The 17,090-nt window shown below is 37.1% G+C and overlaps 1 protein-coding gene across 1 annotated transcript in view; it reads left to right on the top strand.

Annotated features, from left to right (window-relative positions):
- The window catches only part of Slc49a4 (solute carrier family 49 member 4), a 67,620-nt gene extending 55,493 nt beyond the window's left edge, over positions 1-12,127 (top strand). Inside the window, exons 8-9 of the mRNA XM_042669369.1 lie at positions 5,363-5,545; positions 11,503-12,127. Coding sequence (XP_042525303.1) covers positions 5,363-5,545; positions 11,503-11,618 — 299 coding nt within the window. The 3' untranslated portion in view covers positions 11,619-12,127. The remainder of the gene's footprint in view (positions 1-5,362; positions 5,546-11,502) is intronic.
- Positions 12,128-17,090: the final 4,963 nt, after the last annotated feature.

Consider the following 17,090-nt stretch of genomic DNA (forward strand, 5'->3'; position numbering starts at 1 on the left):
AGGACTTTAGTTTTTGCAATTAAATTGTAGACCCATACTACTTTATTACTTTGAAAAAAATCTGCATCAGCACTTCAATTGTGTTTGTTCTGCTAAATTACCTTGAGTTTTTAATTGAAATGCAGTTTATTATATTTTTAGTGTCAGTATTACAGAAAGTCATGGAAATATTTAATGATCATGTAGCTTGAGCCTCTTTGACGAGCAAGAAATTATCTTGTCTGCCTGACTTTGAATAGATGACATTCACTCACTGGATATATAAGACACGAAACTAAAAATTCAAATGGAAGTCAAATTCTGACTTGTAACAATCAGGCTCTACTTTATGCATGCCCCAGAACACTGGGGAATATATTAAATCAGTCCTGATATGGCTGCCTTTCCTCCATTCTGATTGTAAAAATGCTCATTTAACTCTTACCTGTGGAAAGCATTTTGATTCCTTAGTTTCTGCAATATCTATCCAGTGTTTTTTAAATTTAAAAACTTTCTCGGTCATCATTTTTGTAGTAATAAAAGAAGCAAACACTGAGACTGAGACAGCTGACTAAAAATGCTTGATTTTCATTACTGGATCTCTAAAGTTAGATCATCCATTTATTCTGCATGTAATTTGTCTCATATATAATAACCTACTTAACCTACATATTATAGGAATTCTAATAAGTGAGAATATTCATGTCAAGATTCTGCATTGTTGCATAACTGCTGAGTCTGGTTATCTCGTTGGGTCAGCTGATTCAATGATAACTGTTTCTGAGTCAGTAAGCTAACAAACTCACGTGAAGTAGAGTTCTTCAACTGTCAATGCATTTGCTAAGACATGCACATAGTAAACGTACTCAAATTCAAATAGTGGAAAATGTATACAGAAGAAAATACTATTCTTCTGTCACTATTTTCCTCTCTAGAGACAATCCTGATTTGTAGTTTCTTCTTCATTTTCCCAGAGAATTCTATACATCTACAAACAAGCGTTATTTACCCTTTCTTTAAAATATAGCACTCTCTTTGTCTATGGCCATACCACCCTGAACAGGCCCAATCTCGCCTACAGCACTCTTTTCAGTACCTTTTTCATTTACATATATGAGATATCAATATTAGTGTACATAGAGATACATCATATCTAATGGCTTTATAAAATTTTAATCAACTCATTGTTGATAAGTAGTAGCTCGTTTTTGATCTTTTACTATGAACAGTATTTCAGTGAATGCTCTTTAAATGCCTATAGGATAAATTCCTAGATGTGAAATTGTTGAATCAGAAAGCATGTTTATTTTGATCAGAATTTCCAGATTGCCCACTAAGAGATGACCCAGTTATAGTTTCACCAGTAAGAGAACTTTCATCTTTCTTTTTTTTTTTTTTTTTGGGGGGGGGGCGATGGTCCAGTCGTGGGGCCTGAACTCTGGGCCTGGGCGCTGTCCCTCAGCTCTTCAGCTCAAGGCTAGCACTCTACCACTTGAGCCACAGCACCACTTCCGGCTTTTTTCTTTTTGCTTATGTGGTGCTGAGGAATGGAAACCAGGGCCTCAGGCATGCAAGGCAAGCGCTCTACCACTGAGCCAACTTCACAGCCCCACTTTCATTTTTCCAAAGAGTTATTTAACGCCTCCTTCCAAGTTTCTTCAGGGTTTGATATCTTGGAAAGCAGCATTCAAAGATACTTCATGAGCATGAAATAAGTTGCATGGTCTTGAGGGTTTTCAAAAGAGGCCCTGACTGAAAAGATCTTTGCCAACTGTACATCTGACAAAGGCATAATAGCCAGAATATACAGGGAGCTTGAAAAACTAAATTCCCAAAGAATCAATAACCCAATTAATAAATGGGCAAAGAAGCTAAACAGACACTTCTCAAAAGCAAAAACACAAATGGCCAATAAATATGGGAAGAAATGTTCCACATCATTGTCTATAAAGAAAATACAAATCAAAACAACATTGAGATTCTAAAGACTGTATGTATGTATATATATACATGCATGTATGTATGTATACATACACATATACATGTATGTATGTATACATACATACATACAGTGGAATTTTATCCATCAGGAAAAATAAATTGTCATTTATAAAGAAATGTATGTATCTGGAAAAAATCATATTGAATGAAGTAAACCAAGCTCAGAAAGACAAAGGGCATATGTCTTTTCTCATATGTGATTGCTAAACCTAAAATGTAAAGATTATATGTAAACACATATGGGACCATATGTGTGTGTATGATCAAACTGACTAAAATATGGTACACAGGAGAGCTATTCCATGGTGTAACTCCTTTAAATAGACAATTAACAGTTTGACAGAATGAGTATCAGGAACCAATAACATATTTTGACTGAGGGAGGGACAAAAAGGAAGGAAACACAAATAGAGGGATGGGAGAATACAGTTGTAATCCTCTGCACATATGTCAAAATGGAAGAAGAAACTTGCAATGGGATGGAAACGATGGAAGGGTTAACACTGATCAAGATGACTGTACAATAAACTGAACACGTTAACTTGGAAACCCCCTTGTACAACTATTTACAGATAATTTTTACAAAAACAGAAACACCTAGGTTCACCAGAGATAATCTTCCCAGTCATCCTAGCTATCTCATTTTGTATCAAGCTTAATAAAAATCAGAAAAATCAAATCTTTGTTCAAGACCCTTTGCCAGTAGTCCCCATTCAATATATACTCATCATCCTACTTGTATTATTTTGCCTCATACAGTTCCAGTACATATACATTATGATTATATTTTAGTCACCTCATTTTAAGTTGTCTCATTATAATTGTATGATGATGTAAAGCTGCTTCAGAAATAAATACATAGGAAGTATTATCTCTAATCATGTTCCTAAAAACAGCTAATTATATTGTAGTTTGTAAAATTGTACTCAAAAATAATACTTGCTGGTTCCTATGAGTTTGAATTTTCTTCTCATTTATTTAAATACTTTTCATGTTTAACACTTCTCAATTCATCTGTGCTATGTCAATAGTCCTCTCTGTCCTGACAATCACTGACTAATCAATAATATATTGTAAAGTGTTTGGAAATAGACTACTCTCTAAAAGCAGTCAGTGATATTCAATCCCTACATTTCCTGATATACCACTTATGAGTCATGAGGAAGTAGAATATGTCCATTGATTTGTGCATTCCAGGTTTAGTCAAGACCTATGGGGTGTGTGAGGTGTTAGGCTATAGTTTGTTTGATGTCATGTTTGCCATGGTATTTACTAAACCTCCTATGCTTCCCCTGTAATTCTGTGAATACTTTAGTCACTGTTACACAAGCAGTATGTTCTTTATTCTCTGTCACTCTTTTGTTCTATATTTTTCTATCTATGATTACTCAAGGAAATTAAGGGACGTCAAAGTAATTACCAGTGATTTACATTACTAGAATATCCTAAACGCTTGATAATCCTGGAAGGCCAGAGTAATTGTTGAGGGAAGCAGCAGTGAGATTAGAGACATTCTATTAGGAATCAGAAGGACTATTTTTTTCTATCCCTTTGATAATGTCAGGGACTGTTAATGATCATAATCAGTTACGGTAAATTCTGGTGAAGTTCTATGAATAATACATAAGAGATTTAGTGTAACTCCCTGACTTTCTGCAGTTCCTGATCAGAAAAATTCAGCATATTTTTTATTATAATTACTTTCCTTAGAATAAATAAATTCTACTCATCAGTGAATATGATATATTTACTAGGATATAGGCACATATTCTAGGTTTCTAAATAGGTGATTATTCCCCCACTGTTTCTTTTCACCTTCAAATTAAAATTAGTGAAAATTTGTTGGCAGACAGTAATAATGATAAAATTACTTCGGATAGGGATCATTTACCTAAACGTGCTTAGTGAATGACATGCTTTTTTGTTGTGCCAGTCCTGGGGCTTGACCTCAGGGCCTTGGCAGTATCCCTGAGCTTTTGTGCTCAAGGCTAGTACTCTGCCACTTGAACTACATCTCACATGGCTTTGTGGTAATTAATTGGAGATAAAAATCTCACAGACTTTCCTGCCCAGACTGGTTTTGAATCACAGTCCCCAGATATTCCCCTGAGTAGCTAGGATTACAGTCATAAACCACTAGCTTATTATATGTGTTTGGTGTTTCTTTTTTAAAAAAAAAAAATTCACTACAGAATAGTATTAATAGGCTTTTAATGTGCTAATCTAGGACCAGCTTTGTGTTTTGTTTTTGTTTTTTGGGGTTTTTTTCATGTTTTTTATTGTGAAAATACTGCACAGAGGAGTTACAGTTACATGAGCAAGGTAAAGAGTACCTTTCCTATCAAGCATTGTTGCCTCCTCCTTTGTTTTTCCCCTACCATCCCTTCCTTCCCACCTCCACAACTACACTCCCCCCCACACACCCCCAATCCTGGACCTAAATTGTAAAGTTCGTTTTTCAACATAGTGTGCATCTCATTGTTACAATGGGTCAACCTGTGTTTTGTTTTGTCTTGCTTTTGAAGACAAGATCTCTCCATGTATATCTCTAGGCTAGCCTAGAAACTCCCTCAGTTCCTGATTGTAGGCATGTACTACCATACTCAGCCTATAATCCTAGCTTCTCAGGAGGCTGATATCTGAGGATCATGATTCAAAGCCAGCCTGGGCAAGAAAGTCCGAGAGACTCTCCAACTAACTCCAGAAAACAGAAAGTGGAGCTGTGGCTCAAAGTGGTAGAGCACTAGCCTTGCTCACAAAAGCTCAGAGACAGTGCCCAGTTCAAAAAAAAAAAAAAGAAAGAAAGAAAGAAAAGAAAGGACCGACAAAAGAAAAGAAAGAAAAAGAAACTGTTGACATAAAACTCATTCTAAAATTCAGAGCTAATTCTAAATATTTTTAAAAGTATACTAGTAAATGTCTGTTTGAACTTGAAAACTGTTATGAATCAGTCTCTTTCTATATATAATTTTCCATGGCATTTATCCTTAGACTTGAAGTTCTATTAAAATTTAAAAAGGAATCAAGATTTTTTTGAATTAAGTTCCTGTATTTTATTTTTCTACCTATTTATTATAAGTGTAACCAAGGGGAAAGTGTCTTTAATTATACTGATAAGTTGATTTTGTGCCTTGAAACAATCTGCTAGAAAGGAAAAGGGAATAAACTGGTAATCCTTCAGCAACAAAACCTTTTCTTACTTACTGCAGAAAAATCTGAGCAAATACCTAACAGATGTATGATGCTTTGTCAAGCTTTATCATTCCCACTGAAAAGATGAGAATCCAGAGTTGATACTTAGGAAAGAGAACACCCAGAAGACCTATCTCCTATGACTCATGGTTGCTACTGTACAACTAAAACATTCATGTTTTTCTTTCAGTGACATTGTATGCCTCCTGCATTCTCCTGGGAGTGTTCTTGAATAGCAGTGTACCTATATTTTTTGAGCTCTTTGTGGAAACTGTCTACCCAGTTCCAGAAGGAATTACCTGTGGAGTTGTTACTTTTTTAAGTAATATGTTCATGGGAGTGCTTTTATTTTTTCTCACATTTTATCATACAGGTAAGAAGTTTTGTTTACTTTGGTATATATTATGAGAGAATTTTGTGGCACTGATATATAGACAATTTAGTTGGAGAATTCTCACTCCAGCAAATTACTTTATTTAGCATTTAGATGCCAATAAAGACAGTATCCACTGTTGTTTTTCTTGAAATGTATTCTAGCCCCATGCATCCTTACCCTCAGAGTTTCTTACTTGTCCTGGGTTGCAATGCATTATTTGTAGTTTGTAGTCTCTCCCTAACCCACCACCTGGCCAAGTGATTCTAATTTTCATTTTTCCCCTGAAAACCACTGGTGTATTATTTTTTTAATATACTGTATTGTCTTAGCACAGAGTGTAAATTAATTCCAGGGTATAGCTGTAGTTTAAAGCCTTAGGGATGAGTAAGAGAAGGTCACACCATGTAAGAAGAGCTCTAAAATGTGATATTCCAGTAGGCACATTGTTTATAGGGAACTTTCTGACAGGCTTATAATTGAAATGATAACCATGTTAACCTCCTTGACTGGGAAAATAAAATTTTAAAACATTCAAAGCAATGAAATAGAATCATCCCTGGATGTTGAACAACTAGAGGCAGAGCACTGTCTCCTAACCACAGAAAGTGTTCCAATGATAGGTGACATTCTTCATGTAATTTACAGCAAACCAGAGTGTCTCTGTCCATTAGAATGCAGGTAAAGTAGACGCTAAGTCTGCTAAACCTGATGGGATTTTGGTTCTCCTGAAGAGTGACCCTTATGTAGTCAGAAGTCCACTCTACTCTTCTGTGGAAGCAAATTTCCAGTAAGGAAATATTTGTCCTTCGATTCAGTTTTCTAAACAGAATCTTATGACTGTTCCATGTCAACCTTGAATCCACTTCAGTGTGTCACAGTGGAAATTAAAAGGGTGTGTATTTTTGCTTCATAAAACATCAGAGATGGCTGTGATTCCCCTAGCATGATACAGTTTTCTAACTGATGGGCACAGGTTTGCTAAGTGGTCTGTGTGGCCTGGCAAAATGAGTTTCTTTTCCTAGGGCTGATACAAGAAACAGTTTTGTTCTCATGGTATTTAAAATAATAGTAGATGTCAAATAATGTTACCCTCTAATAAATCTCTCACTGCGATCTCTAGCATATAACAGACATATTCTTACTGAACAGCTTAAGGTAGTAGATATTTTTATTTTCTTTGGCAATGGCAGCAGAAATGACACCATTTCTTCTAATTCCTACCCTACTAGTATAATCAAGGATTTATTTGAATAGAAGAAGAAAGTTTTGCTCTTGGTTTCTGATCACATGTTCCTGTACAAATCTCTGTAGTATTAGCTTTCTTCCTAAACTCTGAAACTACTGTGACTAAATGAAACCTGAAATAATCATTCATTTTAACTCATTAAGATGGTTTTCAGGGGAAAAGAAGTCTCAGTGACTTTTAGCACCTTAGATCATTGATGTAAAGATGGCGTGTGAAAGAGTATAATTCCAAGGCACCACTAGCACACACTAGAAGGGCACTTCTTCTAAACATCTAGCTGACTGGCATTAGGAACTGAAGTACCTACACCTCTGTTTTAAAGAAATGCTTTTCTGTGTATATTTGTGAGAATATGAATATACACACAAACACACCTCCATCTTTCTAAGGCTAAGGTTACCAGGAATATGACATTTGTGTTGAAATTATTTTTCACATAGGATTTAATGATCCTGCCCTTAAAATCCACATCCTCTATGAATTGAGTTGTGACCCACAAATTTCAAACCTGAAAACTTGGTGAGACTACATCCTGAAAATACCCTACACAATTTGTATAATAAATTCTCTTCTGTTAATATAGTGTTCAAATGTTATAATTCAGTAATGCAAAATTTTGAAGAACTCACCATGATTAAAAGTCTAGATTTATTTAAAAGAAGAGCTAGGTTTCTTGTTTTGCTTTATTTTGTTTTGTTTTGCTTGTATTAGTACTGACTCTTGAACTCACATCCTCACTCTCTTACTTGGCTTCTTACATCCACAACTCCACCATTTGAGCCATAGCTCCAGTTCCTGTTTTGCTTTTTAAGAGACAGGGTCTTTCTCTGTTGTCAAAGTTGGTCTCAAACTTGTGGCTCATATATGAATTTCCCTGCTCAGCCTCCAAAGTACCTAGAACTATAGACACACCACTGCCCCCAAGAAGAAACTCTGATTTGTAATCACCATGAAGATCAGTGACATTTTAGGAATCTTTCAAGCTGGTACTCAGCTTCCCAGTCACAGTGTAGAAGGTGGTAGGTAACTCCATCTGTTCAAGACAATAGAGCCATCTCCAAAATGACCACATTAGAATGTCGTGCCTAGCAAGATTGGTTCCAGTGACAGTTTTCTTGGACATTGGGACCATTGTTATTATTACTAATCAGGCTTATTTGGCGCTTTGGGTCATAGAGTTGTTTCTATTCTGCTTTGGGCACTTGAAACCAAGTCAGAAGTTTCTTAGCATGTTTTCTGACTTGGATTTTTCCAGGTCACTTTGAACACAGGAGAAGTTATTTGTTACATAATATAATCATATTTGTAAAAAAAGGAATTACTCTCTTTAGTGTTTGCTTTGAGGATCTCTGTGAGTTGAGACAGCACCATCATTGGGAATGGTGTTAGATACTTGGTGTGCTCCAAAATGTATTCTGTATTCTGAAGTTTGTATTATTTGAATTTTTTGCTCATAAACTTTTGTAGCAGGATTTATCCATAAAGGTTTTGACTTGACTGACCCATGAATTTGGTCTTCCTGAGGTGGGCATTACTTATTAATGGTTACCAGGAGATCGAGGGCAGGTTCAGAAGATGTAGACTCGTGAAAGTAATTTTATATCTAAAAAGTAAATGTGATGTGATAGTAAGATCTTCTGGGTAATTAATGTAGAATGAAGGGCACGTAGCATTGAACTGGGCTGCTCACCTGGAAGGAGAATGGGGAGGATTTTATTAGATCACTATAAAGGAAAGTAAAGGTTTGGTTCTGTAGGATGGGAGTTGGAAACAGACAAATGCCTGTATGTGGGTGGTCACAACCATTAGTATGGTGGCTCACACCTGTAATCCTATTTACTCAGGAGACTGAGATCTGAGGATTGCAGTTCAAAGCCAGGCTGGACAGGAAAGTCTGTGAGGCTACCAAAAAGCTGAAGTGGAGCTGTGGCTCAAATGGTAGAGTGCCTTGAACAAAAGGAATTCAGGGACAGAGCCTAGACCCTGAGTTCAAGCCCCAGGACCAGCACAAAAAAGAAAAAAGCATGGTGTCATTGAAGGGTAAGACAAGATGCAAAGTCTACCAGTGCTTCTGGTTAGAAAAGGAACAGGTAAAGCCGGGCACTGGTGGCTCACGCCTGTAATCTTAGCTACTCAGGAGGCTGAGATCTGACGATCACGGTTCAAAGCCAGCCCGGGCAGGAGAGACCGTGAGACTCCTATCTCCAATAAACCACCAGAAAACCGGAAGTGGTGCTGTAGCTCAAGTGGTAGAGCACTCACCTTGAGCTGAAGAGCTGAGGGACAGCGCCCAGGCCCAGAGTTCAAGCCCCACGACCGACAAAAAAAAAAAAAAAGAAAAGGAACAGGTAAAAAGATAAGCAACATCACAGTTAGCTCAGAGATACCTAAGAGAGCAACACTACCAGGTACTGAAGAAATGCAGCACCTTGTTACTACAAACTGGCAGGAAGACTTGACTACAGACCTATAGGCTGCAGAGAAGCAGCTGCAGTGTGCGACAAATTGTGTTAGTCCTACCTTCAAGTACAGATTTATGTTTCTTCCAGTGGGAGGCAAAAGGAAAGGAATGCTCAGTAGCTGCCCAGTCTAAAAAACTAAATACAAGCTGGATCAGGATTGTTAGTTTGTTATGTCATGTAACAAAGAGCTCAGAAAGTCAGTTTGCAACTGACTTTCAACTCAGAAACTCAGGAACTCAGAAAGTGAGTTTGCAACGTCTAATTCAAAGTAATGTTTAAGCAAGCCATTTCCTGCTTATTAAAGCACCTAAGCTGTGATTTCTGTGAATATGAATTGCTATTTTCCTGTCTCGACCCTTTGCTTTCTGAAAAGGCAAGTCATTTCAAAGAACACTGGCAGTTGGTTGAGCCAAGTAGATTTTGGCTTTTCAGAGAAATGACAGCAAAAAACAATCAGCAAACTATGATACCACAGAACAATTATAAGGCATTTTAGAGATGTCATCTGAACCCAGGTGGAAAGAATAAGTTAACAACTCAGATGAAATGATCCGTCTGCTTTGGCAACATTTGACAAATTCCTCAGCAAAGACAAGTTGATGGCGGCAACATGCATGTTCTCTAGCTCCTCATAAATTAAAATTGCTAAGATTTAGAAAAACATCATTGTGGCAGACCACGTCTTCAGATACCATATTTTATCCACTGCTTAAAAAGTAGCCTTAAAGCCAGAGTGATTCTTTTTAGTACAAATAGTATGCTTTTATCTGTAACTTTGTACTTAAAAAAAACTGTTTGGTCTTGCTTAGTAATATTATCATCAACAATCCAGGCTGTCTGGTTAATTATAATAGCAGAGAATACCTGGTGTGTCATTTCAGGGAGTATGAGAGTAACGACAAGGCCCGGGTCACTGCTTCCCACAGAATTTATTTATACACAACCTAAGAAAGCAAAGACAATGCCTTTATATACAAGTGCCTTGGAAATATACATCTTTTTTACCCTGCAGAATAATAAGACTTTTTAAATGTAGTAATTGAGAGATGAGGAGGCAGCATTTGTGAGCATATTATAGAAAGGCACTGCAGTGCCTTGCTTACCGGTTGGTTTTCTGATTTCCATTCCTAAGCATAAATTGCTCTTTTAGGCCATATGAATTATGGATCAAACTAAAGCAGCAGTGTAGGAATCTTTAGGATGAATTTTGAAGATTAAGACAGTATTAGCATTTTATAGAAGGACAAAGCGAAAATAAAAGCCTATAGAAGTGTAACCAAGAAAAATGAAATTTGTTTCCCCATCCATTTATTTGTTTTTACTGGCACTGATAAGTGAATATGAGACAGGACAGGTTGTCTCAAAACACCAACAACAATCTCTTTGCACCAAGGAGCAATTTACTATACCTTGGGATTGACAGTAAGGTTAGGCAAAAGGAGGCTGACCGGGTACAGATGCCCTGCACAAGATTCCTGGAGCCCCAGTCAGCAGCTAGCAACTGGCCCACAAATGCCCTACTAGCGAGTCCTGGATTCATGAGAGAGCCTTTTCGAAGAAGCAGATTCTCAATATCATTAAATGAGATAACAACAGAATTGCCTATGTTTAGCAGATGTTTATAGGTTTTCCAATCATTGGCATCATATTTAATCATTCATGCTAGTATAAAAACAAACTAAAAAGAAATAAACCAAAATACAGGGTTGTCTCTACAAATAGAATTACTATTGATTATTTTAATGTTTCACTTTATTTGTTCATATATTTGCTAATATGATTTTGTAGTGGTTACTTCTTGACATTTTTGCTTGGAAATGCATAGTTCTGTTAAAAAGACAGTAAGAAAGTGATATATGGATATTCTGGTGGTTTCCTCTTTGTATTTCTAATCTGGTAGACATTTCTAAACAGGGATGAGAGTGATAGTGATAGAGGACATTTAAAACACAATTAACAAACCAACACTTTAAGGTGATCATTTTTTTTCCTTTGACATAGTAGATGGATTGTGCAGCCAATGTCAACATGAATTAAATTGACAAAAAGTTATTTATGACAGTGGTTGAAAGCATTCCTCAGGAAAGCCCTATAATGATCTCACTGCTTAGTGAGAGGCAGTTTCCAAGCCTTCTGGGCTCATTCTTTTGCAGTGCTTTGGAATGCAGAGCAGCCTCTACCCTGTGTACAGGTGGTATTCTGCTGGTGCTATGTGAATGCTTAAACTGCATGTTTTTGTCTTACAGAGTTGTCTTGGTTCAACTGGTGCCTTCCGGGGTCGTGTTTGCTCAGTCTCCTCCTCATTCTGTGCTTCAGGGAATCCTATGACAGACTCTATCTTGATGTGGTTGTCTCAGTTTAGTAGCACAGACTTGAAGGAGTTTAAAAGGAGACTGGAAATCAATACTGCACACTGCACATTTGCTCGGAATTGCACAGCTAACAGGAAAAAAAAAGAAGAAAGAAACTTCACTCAGAGGTTTTGTTAGGTTACAGTTGTCACATTAATTTAATTACTGTTAGGTAATAATAATGTGGGACTTGAGGTTATAGGGGATTTTAAAACTCTACAAGAGGCATCCCTGTGCCTGACTCTGGGGTGGAGGTGAAGCACTACCTAACTTGTCCTGTCTTTTCTGTGCCAGTGCTACTACTGATTAACTATTATTATGGGAAGAAATAAAAGGCCTCCATCACAGGAAGATAACTCCTCCCAAGTCACATGACAGGATAGGAAGTAATGCCACTAACTTCTAAAGAAGTTTGAACCCTGTATCAGATTAATTCCAAAATAGCCAAACAGTATATCGATGATAAAAATTAGCCACATGTACACTACGTGTTTTTCTAATAAAGCCATTTCTTATATGACTCCGTCTTTTGAGCCAGGTGGGAAGCCTTTGGCCATTCTTGTCATGGTGATCAGGTGCTTTCCAGGACCTCAGAGAACAGCCCCAGTCTGCGTCCTGACTCACCCTTGTTTCTGAGAATACCCTGTGACCTGCTGGACCTTATTCATGACAGCAGGGATTTGACTGGTGCACATGATTACTGTCAGGGAATGTGTAATTCAGCACTTTGTTAAAAGTGAGGTGACCAGCCACACAGAGCAGGTGTCTTCCTGACCTGTAAAGTCCAGTGCCAGCTGTAACCCTCCACAGATAGATTTGATTATTAAATGACCCTGTTTGAAAAACAGTTTCTAACATTCAACCCTTTAAACCTGCTGAGTGATTCCAGCATTGTGCCCTTGTACTTGAGTTTAGGTTTTTAAATAATTGCTTCTTTATAAAGTCAGTGTGTTCAATTTTCCAGTACCTATCTTTCTCTGTTCTCTCTCTTTCTCTTCTTCTTTCTCTTTCTTTCTTTCTTTCTTTCTTTCTTTCTTTCTTTCTTTCTTTCTTTCTTTCTTTCTTTCTTTCTTTCTTTCTTTCTTTCTTTCTTCCTTTCTTTCTTTCTTTCTTTCTTTCTTCCTTTCTTCCTTTCTTTCTTGGTTCTGGGGCTTGAACTTTGGGTCTAGGTGCTATCCCTGAGCTTCTTTTGCTCAAGGCTAGCATTCTAACACTTGAGTCACAACACCACTTCTGGCTTTTTTTTTAGTAATTTATTGGAGATAAGAATCTCATGGACTTTCCTGTCCAGGCTGGCTTTGAACCACAATCCTCAGATCTCAGCCTCCTGAGTAACTGGGATTACAGGCGTAAGCCACTAGTGCCTGGCCTTTCTTTTTTTTTTTTTTTAAGTTTGCTGTGGGACAGCTCTGTAGCTCTGTTTCATTAGGACATAAAATACACTACTCACATTTACATAATACACCTCATTCAGAGAACTAGACCTTCCCTAAAATGAAGAGTAATACTTCAGTATTTTCTACTTCTTTCAGCCTCCCATATTTTTTTTTTACTTGAACTTATATCAGCTAAGTATTCATTCTTTGTCTTTTTCTGATAGAGTGTCTCCAGCTCTGTTAGCCCAGGTGGGAAAGCATGGTTAGAATGAGCCGGTAGCCTGTAGTAGTAAACCATTACACCCAAACTCAAGGTGGTATTAACTTTCCTCAGTCCTAATGAAGGATTCTAGGACTGTCTACTTTCTTCTAAGGTAGGAAAGTGAAAAAAAGTCCCCAAATTTAACCAATGCCTTTAGTCACCTTTGAATGATCTCCCTTTCTAACCACACTGCTTACCTAGCAGAAAGAACAGAATGAGGGCTGAGAAAGAGCTGAGTGGCAGAACATTGTAACTACAAGGCCCTGGGTTCGATCCCCAGCACCAAAAAAGGAAAGACAAAAAAAATGGAATGAAAATTTTACTAAAGGAGAGGTCTTTTAAAGCCAAATTTAGTTCCATATAACTCCCATCCTTTGTAAATAAAAGGAAGACCAAGTTCTTGAAGGTGATTGAAAAGCTAGTCACTGCAGATATCAGTAGGCCATGACCCAGATGCTCCCTAACCTTCCTGTCTAGTGAGGAGACAAAAAGGACAGGGAAGATGTCTGAATTTATTTTTATTGTCACAACTGTTGTGTTTCAGGGTGTTGCTATATAAAATGCCGCTGTGATAAGACTTCTGATATACAACATGTTAATAGTTAAATCTACTTTAAATACAGCCAGAATAGCACTCAAAAATACTATCTAAATAGCTAATCAGTCCAAAGACATCCCTCATTTCTGTATTGCACATCGTATTTTAGTTTTTTTTTCTAGCAGACATCAAAATAGAATATCTCTTACCCTTAAAGTTTGAAAACATTATAGAACCTAAAAGAAATTTGCAATTGGAAGAAACGTTAACCCTCTAGTCATCCAAGTCCTTATTGCAGAATTTTTAGAAACAATCCTAGAAAGGTAAAGTACCTTGCCAACGGACTATATACAGTTGTTTCTGGGTTTCCATAAGGGATTAGTTCCAGAACCTCACTGTAGTACAAAAATCCTCAGCTGCTCAGGTCCTTTATTTAAGATAGATTAGTACTTGCATTACCTAGTGCATACTCCAATGTACTTTAAATCATCTATGGATTACTTACAATAGCCAGTACAATGTAAATGCTATCTAAGTGGTTGTTGTACTAAGATAAGAAAGAAAATTCTATATTCGGTATACGTGCAATTTTTTTCCAAGTATTTTTGATGCAGTGGCTTCAATCCATGGGTGTATAACTATGGAAGCAATTGCAGTGCCCAGAGTAGGAACAGGAGCCACACTGACTTCTAAACTAATTTTTCCCCTCCTCCACCAAATGCAGCTTAATTTATTAGCTACTTGCTATGTTCATCAATACTCTTCCATGACCAGAAGGAATGAGGCTTATGAGTAAATGGCCACTATTGAATATTGGAAGTACAGGGATTAAACTAAAGAGATTGTTTGGTTTGTAAGTAAAATTACAAGTAAAATTTTTAAGTAAATCATTATCCTGTAGATGGCTTTAGTATCTGTTTAAGTCTTAGCTTGCAGTGACATTATATAAAGATTCTGATGAATAATTCAGTCCTCATAAACCCAGCCAACAGCATTATTAATTGGTAAGGACATGTAATAGTGTAACTTCCCTGTGGCTTATCAATTAATACTTCACAGTTTATGGGAAGAGGCATTTTTTAATATGATCCATGGAAGAGGAATAGGAACAAGATAATTACACAAATGCATTTCACTGGAAGATGGGACTAACAAAACAAGAGGGAATCGAGTACCCATGCAGTTTTATATATTTAAACATGTATGGCCTAAGGGCCAAGTTATATCATGGATCATTTATTTATGTTTAATTATTGCAAGTGTTTACAGCTTGTTTTTACGAAGCTCTTCTAATGAGGGATCCAAGCTAAGGGATTTTAAGTTAAAGAAATTAAATCCCCATCTACTTATCTTTTAATTAGTTTTTTAGCTCTTATTTTTACTAAAATCCTAGCATTCATTTTGCATTCTGCCCTGAATACAATCTTTTGTTAACTCAAGATCAAAAATGCATAGCTAATTTGCTTTCAATTAATATTTTAAAAAATTAATTTCACATTTGTTTCTGAAATAATAAGCACAGGAATTACCATGATGATACCATATTGCCAAATAAATGAAAAAGCAGTGGTCTGGGGCGGGGGTGTAGCTCCATGGTAGAGCACTTACTAGTATGTATGAGGTCCTGGGTTCAGTCCCCAGCACTGGAAGGAAGAGAGGGAGGAAAAAGAAAGAAAATAAAGAAAATGTGATATGAAGGAAATGTTACCTTAAACATTAAATGCAGAAAATTTAGAAGGAATGAGCAGTCTATTTTTATAAACATAGGAAGAATGCAATTCCACCTTAAGGTGAAATTATAATCATGTAGGGAATAAGATAAATTTTATTTCTGTAGAATCAGAGTTTGCTAAGCTGCTAGAAAAGATTAATCAGTTCTCAGAGGATAGTGTTGGATCCTCCTCAAAAAAGAGAAGTTTATCCTGGAATTTAGGGGTACTGATTTAAGAGGATGCATTGAGGGTCCTTGAGCTCAGTAGACATGAGCTTGTGCTCACTGACAGCCATTGTAGTTCAGTGCCCTGGCTCAGATGGAAGCTCAGACATCGGCAATCTAGGAAAGAATATCAAGCCTCCGAGCAGACCCCAGAGGTTATTGCTTCTGACCAGGGCTCCAATCACATGACAGTTAATCCCTCCAATTTACACTCTCTGTTGGAACTGAAACAACACCCAGCCTCTTGTTTCACTGTATTATTTTCTGAGGCCTTGATTTGTGCTCATTGCTTGAGATTCCTCAGCTTTCTGAATCCTTGGATGACACTGAACTCAGCCCCATGCCTGAGACTCCCTTCCTTGCACTGACTTCCTGGCCTGGATTTTCTCTACAACCCTTCCTCACTCTATTAGAAAAAGGTGCTGTTTCATTCCTGTGGAGTGAACAGGTCACACACCTAGCCTAACTAGGACATTGGCTTGAGCAGAACCCAGTAACTCAGGGAAGATTAAATAGTTCTCATGCCTAGGTCTTTAAAAAGTCTCTAACAGTGTATCATCATAATTTGTTGCATTTTAAAAGTAGGAGCTAATTGCTCCTTTGTGCTTGGTAGGCCTCAAACTGTAGCTTTCCAACTCAACCTACTCTCAAAAGAAAAAATACATGTTAACCCAGCCCCAACTGCTCTATTCATTCTGTAACTTTTAAACACAGCTAAAAATTGAAACAAAGCATGGAATTGATTTCAGTAACTTCCATAAAGGGATAAGAACACACCAGATAACGTAAACATGCTAGACTTGGTCCATTATAAAGATTGGGGATAGAAGAAAATTAAGCATTGTAGTGCTCTTAACATTCAGTACCCTATTCTGATTTACCCTGGAGTCTTCTGGGTCTTGAAAAAATTGGCAAGCCTGACTTAAGAGACACAAAATTTCAAGTTACCATCATGTTAGAGAATAACACTTCTTCTTTGTATTTGTCAAATTTAGCTTGTCTTTTCCTCCATTTTACTCTAAGAATGAAAGAAATTACCTCTTCTGGCCATCTCATTTTATATACAGCTAAACAGCCTTTTAGGTTAAAGGATGTAGCTAGGTTTTAGCCCATCTCTGACTCTTACTTAGATCAACATTCTTTCCATGAATGATCAGTGTATTAGTCTAAAGTAATTCTTAAAGTTTTGAAAATGACTTAAGAAGTATGTGAGTACCTAACCATCCTAAAGCAGGAAAGGAATATAGAATAAAATTCACTTCAGATTAAATATGTGCTGCCTGAGCCCTTCTCCTCTGCGGGGAGCATCATTGTACATCTTGTTGTCTGTCCGTTTCCACAGGTAGAGAAACTTAGAGAGCATTTTAAATC

Source organism: Dipodomys spectabilis, unplaced genomic scaffold (assembly GCF_019054845.1).
Source record: "Dipodomys spectabilis isolate Male_0828 unplaced genomic scaffold, ASM1905484v1 ptg000017l, whole genome shotgun sequence".
Taxonomy (NCBI): domain Eukaryota; kingdom Metazoa; phylum Chordata; class Mammalia; order Rodentia; family Heteromyidae; genus Dipodomys; species Dipodomys spectabilis.